Here is an 11,520-nt window from a genome sequence, read left to right as displayed (position 1 = left end):
TGAAGGGCGATGCCCGAAAACGTTTGTGTTTTTTACCATTAAAAGTTACGGCTACTCTACACTTAACGTTTGTGTTTTTTACCATTAAAAGTTACGGCTACTCTACACTTTTGCTTTATGCGTTTTATTACTATTTTATTGAAGCCGATGCAGCCACCTACTCGTTTGATTTTATATATATATATATATATACACAATATGAATGCAAAATGTCTACATTAAAGTAAAGTAAAAAATGAAACAAAGCAAGAAAACCAATAAATAGTGATTTAAACGGTGTTCAAACTAATATACTTTCAATAATTATAGTTTCATTAATTATTAATACAGATGTAGTTCTTAAAAAACTTAAACTATTTGACTTATCATATGTTATTAAGTTGGATAGAACACCAGTAAACTAAATTGCTTGGAAATTGATCTTGGGAACATTTCATAATGGTTGCTATTGTTGCAATAGGTAATCATGATATATTTCAAGAAATGTTAGACCTAGGCCCCTGAATATCTGTGGCCAGATTAGGTATGCAGTGGGATTTGAACCATGTGATTGGAAAGCATCTAACCATCAAACCACATCATCTACATTCTGCTCTGTAATGTTGTTAAATTTTTCTTTGTTGTTTATTCAAAGGTAGCCATAGAATGCAGCATATACATGCTAACAAGGAACCATGCAGAAAGCGATAAGATTGGACGAGACGCAAGTGTTGAACTTGGCAACCAAGGCAAAGACTGATAACTCAATATGTGGATATCTTCAGAAAAAGAGCTCTGATGGGCAGAAGTGGAAAATACGGTGGTGTGCACTATATCAGAACTTGTTGTTTTATTATGAGAATGATACAGCTGTACGCCCGATTGGTGTTCTACTCATAGAGGGATGCTATTGTGAAAGATATGCTAATGCTCGCAGTTCCCGGGATGAAAAACAAGTAAGTAATGTCTCAACATTTTAGTATCACATTGGAATGTACTGTAATTTGATAAATCCATGAATCACATTTATTTAACCAGAATTTTTTTTTTTTGTATTTGACTCATTACCATCTTTTTTTAGTGTACTTTCAAGCTTGGTGATTCGTCACTGTGTGGCATATGTGTGTCTCATGGCCGGTGGAACCGGGGCAGGGTCCCGGGCCCCCCCCCCCTTTTTTTTTGCAAAAAATATATGTCTGGAGATTTTTGTATGACAAAAAGAAATGCAAGAAAAGAAAGAGGGAAGAAGGATGGGAAAGAGAATGTTTATCCAGTCCCCACTGAGTTACATTTTCTCACACTTCACATTGGCGGATCTGGGGGAGGGGTCATGGGTCCTGACCGCTCCCTTGGGAAACAAATAAAAAGAAAAAAGACCTACCTTTTCAGGACCCGTGAGCTGATTTTTTATTTTTTTATTTTACAATAAGAAAATTAGAATTTTGAAGAATATAAAAGTCATTAAAATACATTCCAAATGTCGGGAAAGCTCATTTTCCGCCATCTACGAATCAAAATTTTCCCGGGGGAGAACCCCCGGATGACCCTTTCTTTTTGGGATTTACTGATTCATGGAAAAAAGAATACAATACATGCAACTACTCATTTATTTATGTACGGTATGTATACACACATAAAATAAAAAATGAGAAAAATTTACCTGACCGTTTTCAAGAGGGGAAAACCTTGAATTTTGAAGAACTTAAAAGTCATTTAAAAGTCAGGTAAGCTCATTTCCCGCATTCTAGAAATCAAAATTTTCCCAGGGGAACCCGGACTCCCTTCTTCTTTGGTGTTCATTGATTCATTGAATCATTTTCAAGAGGGGGAAAACCTTGAATTTTAAAGAAATTAGAAGTAATTAAAAGACACCTCAGAAGTCGGGAAAGCTCATTTCTATGAATCTATGAATCAAAAATTTAACCCCGGACCCCCCTCCCCCTTTCTTTGGAGCTTATCAATTCATTAAAAAAAGAATACGTATGCAACTACTCATTTTTTTTTATGTATGTATTATACACACATAACAGGTCTACTGATGAGAATGAGAAAGTTTACCTGAATTTTGAAGAACAAAGTCATACACCTAGCTCAAAAGTCGAGAAAGATAATTTCCCGCCATCTAGAAATCAAAATTTTCCCGGAGGAAGACCCTGGATCCCCTTTCCTTTTTGGGAAAAATGTTGACCCCACCCCTAGCCTAAGTTTGATTCCAGATCTGCATGATTCATATTCCCATTCATCTTATAAGTGGGCCCCCCCCCCACTTTGAATAACGTTCCGCCGGCCCTGTGTCTCTGTGTTTATATGTGTGTCGGTGTAGAAGTGTTTGTATGTTATTTATATACCGTAATCTACGCTTGCGCTAGCCATTCGTCAATTGAGATACTGTTTGGCGAAGAAAAAATTTGCATCATTCACCAAAATGGCGAAATTTTTATATACTGTAAAACAAACTTAATCTTCGTCTAGGCTAGGCCTCTATAGGCTCTTCTTAATGCCCCTTTCCCACATTCACGATTTTTGTTACGATTTTACAAAGACGCAAGCACGACGTTAACACAATTTAACAAGACCCACATCACAAAAACAAACATCACATCACATGACAAAAAAGCGCACTGTTGAAACACCATCAATATTTGCAAGCTACTGCTATTGAAGAAGGAAATTGGTTGGCTGCTACAGCTTTGATAATCAAGAGTAAGCGTCGGTCACGTCGAATGCATAGGCCTAAACGAAGTGTATGGGTACAGCCATGGCTCTTACGTCGTCCATATTTTAGACAGTATGGACACTTACTAGTAGAGAGACACAAGAGGCTTCAGAAACTTTCTCCAAGTGAGCAAGGAATTGTTCAGTGTGTTGAAAAACTTTTCTGACACAGAGCCATGTGATATAAGCCACGGTTTTGATGGTATCCTAATGGCATCGTATCTAATCGTCTCAGCACCGCAGCGACGCCTTGTCTTGTCGTAGGTGTTGTTGGTAGTACGAATGGACAAGACACAGTCACGACAAACGACGACAACGTTACGCCACTCACACGATGCCGCTGCGGTAGACCAAGATCTTTTTCACGTCTACGATTGAGCACAATTTTGTTGAACATTCCAAAAATATCGTGCTCCATCACAATGACATCAAGATCCAGTATGATGCAATACGATGAATTATTTTTGACCACGACATTTACGACAACGCCGTTGCGATTTTTCAAAATTGAAAAATCATGCTCTGTCGTAGCAAAAATCGTGAATCTGAGAAAGGGGCATAAGTAATTACCATCTCGAGCAGCAAAGATAACGCCTCTCTAAGCGACCCTATTTTCACTGCATTTGCTGTACAGATTTACAGACATTGTCAAGTTCATGTGGAAAATCCCCAGTAAAATCCCAGGTAGATAAATCATTCTGGGCATGCGTATGGACATGCATGTAGTGGTACAAATAGTGGTAGTAGTAAAACTTTTTTCACAAAGCACAAATCAACAAGTACATGCTGTTTTCATCATGGCCATGAGAAACCTTACATTATAAAATTTTGTTCATTTTATAAGACATTACATATGACCTTGAAAACAAAAGCAAAAGTTACACACTGAAAATTAAACAAGGTAACAAGCAGAGCAGGAATCGAGTTGAACCAAAGACAATTGTAATTTATGGTAAAGTACACATAGATTTTACACTTGTTTAGCCAACTGATTTATGCAGTTAATGTTAAATCATATTAATCAATTTGTTTCTAAAATTAAAGCCTTTCAGTTGTGAATGTCTAAAAAAATACATTTTCATAATATTTCACAATATTTGGGCTGATGGCACAGTAGTAGGGAGGTCTGTGTTTAAAACATAAATCATCTCTTTTTTTTTTTAACCATGCCGTCAATCAGATTAAACTCGTTTTACATAATTGCCTTTCTGAGCAATGATGCCTGATAATTTTATGTCTGAAAATTTCCAAGCACTTGCAGATTCATGTGAATATGGATCAGTGTGTTTAAACACAAATCCTTATCTAAGCTAAAATTTACCTGTGAAAATCATGTAATTGTAAATGAAATGTTGAGATCTTAGTATTAACTCCTGTGACACACTGCTTGTGCAGTATTATGTAAATATTACCACAAAACTAATTAATCCTAGAGCATTGACCTCTCACCTCATCAGCACTATATTTCTTGCAGCTGATAAGTGATGTTTCAGCAGTCTTGTTTTGCACGTGTGCACAATCTTGATGTGAAAAGATCAGTGTAGTTTTGCACGTGTGACATAACTATAGATGAGAAAGTTAAAAAATGAGCTTTATAGTCGTATGGCATGGCTGATTTCTGCTAATCTGCACTTGTGCTTAGAAAACATTTTTGTATGCCTTGTTTCACAAATGAGCTGCTTGCAGATAATTTTGATTTGAATAAAAATAAAATTCTAGATTTGCCCTGTTAGTGTATCAGTCGAGGTGAAAAAAAAAAGAATTTTCAGGGGAAAAAATTATAATTTTTTTATTATGCCAGCTGCTGCTTAAAAATCTCCCAAAATGAAACTTTATTTCTCAATAAATTACATTTATTAATGTCAAGGATGATGTCAGCTTTCAATGAGACTGTAGCCTGGTTCTCACGAGAGCCCTAGTATCCGGATCGGGAGCTAACCGTTAGCGCTAACCGTTAGCACCTGTGTGAGAACGCCCTATCGGTTAGCGCTAACTGTTAGCAGTATCCGGATACCGTTAACGGTTAGCAAAGCGTTATCGGTTAGCAAGTTGAGCGTGTTTCTATCATCAACCAATCACACGTACGCGTTTACAATTTCCAGTTTTTTATTGGCCAGTGATTCGATCATTATATTTTTGGTATCCGGATCGGGATTTTCTCGGATGGACGCACAGCAGCTAACGGTTAGCAGGATCCGAATCCTGCTAATCGTTAGCAGCCGTGTGAGAACATAGCCATCAAATCCATTCAGATTTCTCTGATTTTTAGACTAATATTTTTAGACTACAAAATATTTATACTCATTTTCAAGATGGCCAGTTACTTGTTCCCATTGCATAATTTCACTGTAAATTTGTATTTTGTAACAATATTACCTATAATGTAAGCCTAGCACACTACCTTATTCATAGACTATCATTTCACAATGCATCACAATCAATATCTTTTCTGTTTTGTACTGTAGAATCCATAAAATGATATTTTTTTATTTAAGCTAAAGTTTTATTGCTTTGTACTACAGAATTGAAGAAGTCATCTTTAGGAATATTGAATTGGTAGTACAGTATCCAACAGTAATTAATTTATGTATATTTAACAAAATTATTGCTAATTTTGAATTTAAAAGGATGGAAGTTTTTTACTCAAAAACACTTAAACAACAATTAAAAAATAAAATTAATATACAACACATTGTACTCAGAAACAAATAAATACAAATTAAAATGTAAATTTGTAAAGTATCAAAAAATAAAAATAAATGCAACAAATTCCTAATTTTTATTTAAAAGGGATAAGTTTGCAAGGTTTACACTGAGTCTAGAGCTAATTAATAATGCCAATCCAAAGAATGTAATACACAGAAAACAATATTTTCACCTATGTTAATGGTTATTACTGTACACTCAAGAATTAAAGGTGCTGTATACAGGCCATCATTATTTTTTATGTTTATATCGTGGACTTTTGCATATTAAAAAAGTAATCTGAATAAGAATGTAGTTCTATCTTTCATTAAAAAAATATTTAAATTTTTTTGGAGTTGCTACTGTATGCCCAGAGCACCTATAGGGATTTCCATAATTATTTCTTCTACTTGATGCTCTTCATTCATTATTATTCAAGCAAAATATAGCAGCAATGCTTGTAAAATTGTTTGTATTCATTATAATTTATCTGGATAAAGGTACTGTATATTGGTGACTCTTCGTATGCTGTGAATTAAACATGAGGATCAAAACAGAAGACAAATTGATAAATATAATTCAATACAGAAATAGAAGCATACCAGTAGGCTAAGGAAAATGTCAAACCCTAGTAAATCAATTATTAGATCAGGGAAATGATGTGAAAAAAGGAAGGATACAGGCAGTGTCCTCGAGCTCCAAGCAGTTGAACCCGGAGCTCCAACAATACAGTTGACATTCATGTCCTTATTGAACATATGAAGAGAATTACCTTAAAATATTCATAAAAACAATCAGATAACATTAGTTAATATACTATAGCTAGACAAATCATGTGTAATTAGATACAATAAAGCATTTGTAATATTATTTGCTTTTTTTTTTTGTTTTTTTCGGTTTACTATTTAGATTTAGTGCAGCAGCAGGCATTATTATTATTATTAGGCATGCTATTTTTTAATGTATCAGTATTATATGTTGTAATTAAGTTAATTATGAATTGCAAATTTAAATATCAAATATAGTGGAATAATAATAGTTAAAGATAAATATCCATAAAATTATTCACTAGAGTAACATGAAAGTACAACAGTATGACTGTAGAGATCATATGGGAAAAATAAAGAAATGTTTTCAAATCCCTTGAATGTCATTGCCAATAATTATTGGCATTTCTGTTAGCTTTCTAGTAGGAACATGCTTATCGAATGGAGTGACCTTTTTAGTTGTCTTTGTGAATATCATTATCAACATTTTTTAATGCTTGGCCATACAACAAGTTCTTAAAAATGAATTTGATAATTTTTTGATTAATATTATTGTTATCGATAATGATACAAAAAAGAAGTCAAGGCTTGCACAATGGCTATTTTTTAATAATTTGCTCAGAATGATACCAACAATTTGTAGAGACTATCGCGCTGACTGGCATTCGCATAGCGGGTGATAGATCCTGTCGGGCAATGCAGTGTGTAGCCGGATCTACAATAACTGATATTATAGCCTCAGTCAGATTTATTTTTACTCAAGAGTACTGGATGGTACTCCAGTAATTGCCAAACGCAATCAGGATATGTATGTACAATATATACTGATGATTGACATAGCATTTAGTACTGCAAAAAATTACAAATGATTCAGCCAGATTAAAAGTCAGCTTGTAACACCAGCTTTTGTGTGGAAGGCAAGCACTGGTGACACTGGTCTGAAAAAAAAGTTAAAAAAATGCAAGCAACAACCAGAAATTCATGTGTCAGACCCACTAGGGCTACTAGCTACAACAGAACAACATATTTCACTGTTCAAAACTTACAAGTTTTTGTAAATATTACTATGTACTGTAATAATACTACAGTATGTGGATGTTACTAAATTTTATATTTGTATATTTGCTTACGCTGTTTTATGGTAACATTTTTATCATTTTAATCTTAAAAATGTTAAACTTGTAACTCTTCAATTTTATAAAATCTTTAAAATGTTTTTGTTTTATGGTAATATTTTTATCATTTTAATCCTAATAAATTTTAATTTTTTTATTCTTTTGAATTTATAAAAACTTTAAAATGTTTAACTTGTCTAATTCTTTTAATCTTTATAAGCTTTTAAATTTTTAAACTTGTCGAACACTTTTTATGGTTTCTTTCTTTCAATTTGAATTTTTACACTTCTTTCCAATGTTTATATTGTTCATTTTACCCCTCTTTGTTTGGTTTTACCATTTTTTTATCCTGCTGTTTTTTTACTTCTGTGTTTTGTATTCGCTTGTTAATGTAAGGACCCCAACGGAAATAAGGTTTCTTTTTAACCTTTCTTGGGTATGTTTAGTATCTTGTCCTTGCCTTCTCTGTTTTTGATTGCTTTGTATTTTTTGTATGTAATGGTACTGAATAAAATTCATCAATCAATCAATGGAGAAATACTACTTTCCATAGTCAAAATGACTGTGGGAGGCTTTATTAATGATAACAGTACTAACTACAAATGTGTGCAATAAAATTGAGAATATTCATAAAAACATTAATGACTCCAACATAATGCTGTGTTCCTCATTACGTGCTTTTTATTGCTGTACATGGGGGAGTAATTCTTCCTGCAAAAACCAGTACTTTTTAATTGATGTTCATCATCAAATATCAATATTGTATGCTTGGCTGGTTGCTGCTGACTTCCTTTCGTCATTATACAATTATCGAGCGAATCTATCTTAATTACACAAGTCAGCATCTACATCACCGACTCAATCAACCACAGTCATTTTTAGCTGGGCCACCCATGATCATTCATGCATGACAATTGCTTTGTGATTGGTTGATTGCGAGTATAGCAATTTTGTTACATTTTGACTTGTCATTTTACAATCATTGTATTAATCAGAAGGAAAGTATAAAATATTATGACTTTGTAAATTGTATGGGCAAACTTCATTGTTGTACAGTTACATAGATAAAAGGGATTAGAAATTAAAAATTAAAAAAGAATTAATTTTATAACCTTGATCCTAAGTTTCATGTATTTACTATAATTATTATTACTGCTGATAAAAAAAATAATAGATAAAAGGGATTAGAAATTAAAAATTAAAAAAGAATTAATTTTATAACCTTGATCCTAAGTTTCATGTATTTACTATAATTATTATTACTGCTGATAAAAAAAATAAGAGATAAATATCATACATCTTTTGATTACTTCGCATTTTGAACAATATAATAGCATACAATATAAATTTTGATTTCAGAATTATGTTCTTCTTACAATGTTGATTTTAAGGATAAAAATTTTGCATTGATAAATCTAGTAGACATTTGGTAGCCATTGGCATTTATAAACAAATATAGTATACCGTACTGTGGAATGTTGCGGATCCTCCGTCAAGTACAGTGCAGTTCTTCTAAAAACTCAAGCAAGTACCTTGCGGCCATTGGACCCTCGTTGCCAGTGTTACAATTTAATTTATGATGTATTTAAGGCAAAGTCATAATTGGTAATTACTGTAGTTTATCTACCAATAATAATTTAATTGTACAGCAAGTTACTTTTAACAGATTGTTGACAATGACATTAAATAATAAAGCAAACAATGTTTGTTTAAATTGAAAAGATGTACTTGCTTTCTGCTGAGTTTTATGGATCAAATCAAGACCGATTCCGCAAGGTTTGTTTACAGCCGGTGATGTGACATGCAGAGGGTATAACCATGGAAAACATAGTGCGATCAGTATGAGAGTATAGGAAAAGGTAATACAGGTCTGCGCCAAACGCAGTCAATGCCAACAAAATGCCAATGTAAGAGATGGCATGTACAGTGGGAGGCTTGAACCTCAAAGCTCAGGCCTCTGTGCCAAACGCAGTCATGTCATATAATATTCATAATATCCAATGTGGGTAATATGTTCCATTACAGGTTGATGAATTTAAATTGAAAATTATCAACTTGACAAGAAATCTAATAAGGACATAAAAAATGTAATGAAACTGTGAAAGTAAATTTCAGAGTTGTCGAATTTTAAATGATTATTTTTAATTGGTTTTTACTACAACTTTGATTACTTGGATGACCACATAATTCAGTAAATTCTACCAAACAAGGGATGTGCCATTGCATTGTGAGAGCAGGTACTGTATACTTGCATATAAGGTGACCAACATATGAGACGACCCCCGAATTTTAGAAGATTTTCGGATGATTTTTGTATGCCGGGCGTATAAGACAACCAACCGTCTGTTTCAGTGTTGGAATTCATAATTTTTGCTGCTTTTTGTGTTCCAAATCTTCCAAATAATACAATTTATGAGATTTAAAATGTTCATCAAATTCTTATTTCCCCGTATTTAAAATAGCATTAATTAATATGCCTACTAACATACTTCATTGCAATAGTAAATTTACGTGTTACAGACGATCTGCACAAGGGGGCGAACCTGATTTTTTAAATCAAAAAATTTGTATGTTGCGCCTATAGGATGACCCCCTGTTTCTCGATAGTAATTTGCCATTTTAAGCCTTGTCTTGTACGCGTGTATACGGTACGTATAGTAGTTATATCATTGGGTATATCAGTGGATATTTCAAAAGGTATCATTAGATAGTGGTATACCACTGATGACAGCATTTCACTTACCACCAATGTTTACCTATCTGTTTTTCTGTACTAGCTTTCTTCTATTTGTTTATCTCTTTATTTTGTGAAAGCATCATAACGTTTAAATATAAATATCCATCACTTAGTGGCTTCCACAGTAGAGGACTATACGATCGCCTTTGTTCTTTTGAGCGATGCAAGGTGCACAAATAAAGACTAAGAGCCATGCGAGCTGCATCCACTTGACAAAAAGTTCGCTTTATGGTGGCAGCGCTAAAATTGATTTAGATTACATACCCTCGAAGATCAAAATTGGCCATCACGCACATTATCAACCCATGAATCAATCATGGATTGATTAAACTACCAGCACAAACAAAATGGAAAAAGAATGAAAATGTTGATATTTAGCACAATAATAATAGTTTACATTTGTATAAGTGTACAGTATCCATCATGGCGCTTGATGTATGGACTAGTAGCTCCTTCAGTTGTAAAAAATATTCCAATGTTTATACAGCAATTAGCAAAGATTGTATATGTTGTTTGGTCTGTCTTCAGACACAGTTAAATACACCTGATAAAATGATCTCTATCAGTTTATGCCAATGAACATGTTTGTTAGTGGTTATGTCAGTGAATGTGTCAATGGCACAGTAGGTACTGATGTAATTTTCAGTAATGTTACCATATATGTTGAATAAGCGCCGTGGCCCTTATAAAATTTTTGGATGCTTATTTGACAGCCGCGCTTATAAAAACACATTAGTGTGGCCCTTTCCACACCCGTTCCCATGTTGCCTATCTCACGTACAGTATTCTGGTAGTTATGTAGGCCTATTATTTACGTCATCAAAAAATGCTTGTGTTTTCATTGTGTTATTTATTCATTTTAACACTGTATATATTGTATTTAAAACCCTGTTTCTCAGTGTTTCATTACACAAAGGCTAAAAATGTACTCTATTAAGTGCTGTGGCGCTTATTTGAGAGCGGCGCTTAGCAAAAAAAATCAGGTTTGGTGTGGCGCTTATTCAAGCATTTACGGTATTCTCTCTACCATAACCATTATAAAATAAAGAGCTAGGATGCTTTTTAGTAAAATAAACATTAATTACAGCTTACAGCCTTTACAAATTTATGTTTTCAATAGAATACAGTATATTTACCATCGAGGAGCTTAACTTGTAAGAGTGACAGAAATATACTGGTATTTACTATACAGTATTTCATATAAATTAACATATATTTTCATTAAATTATAATTAAACCTAAACAAAACCACATAAATGCTCCCTTATCCCCAAACACATCATAAATAATCATCGTCTTCCTAATTAGTTATTGTATTATTGCACTGTTATTATTTAACAATAAATATCAATGATTTACAATGTTGTGTAACATTGGGTTCCCCACTATTGAGCATGAATTCAAAATATTGTAAAAAATATGAAAAACATAATATTTGGAAATGATCACATCACGAAATGCTCCCTTATCCTCAAGCATATAATGAAAAGTCATCTTGTTCCTAATTAGTTATTATTGTATT

At 33.3% G+C, this 11,520-nt stretch overlaps 1 protein-coding gene across 4 annotated transcripts in view; it reads left to right on the top strand.

The window, feature by feature from the left end:
• Window positions 1-11,520, top strand: part of LOC117119769 (ras-specific guanine nucleotide-releasing factor 1-like) — a 109,375-nt gene that overhangs the window by 14,538 nt on the left and 83,317 nt on the right. For all 4 annotated transcript variants that reach the window (XM_033264654.1, XM_033264655.1, XM_033264652.1 and 1 more), the window contains exon 2: window positions 635-935. In XM_033264654.1, coding sequence (XP_033120545.1) covers window positions 675-935 — 261 coding nt within the window. In that variant the 5' untranslated portion in view covers window positions 635-674. The remainder of the gene's footprint in view (window positions 1-634; window positions 936-11,520) is intronic.

The sequence above is a fragment of the Anneissia japonica genome, unplaced genomic scaffold (assembly GCF_011630105.1).
Source record: "Anneissia japonica isolate Jap-2015-1 unplaced genomic scaffold, ASM1163010v1 scaffold724_len3256291_cov202, whole genome shotgun sequence".
Taxonomy (NCBI): Eukaryota; Metazoa; Echinodermata; class Crinoidea; order Comatulida; family Comatulidae; genus Anneissia; species Anneissia japonica.
The sequence above is the reverse complement of the archived record's forward strand: the minus strand, read 5'-3'. Positions and strand labels throughout refer to the sequence as shown.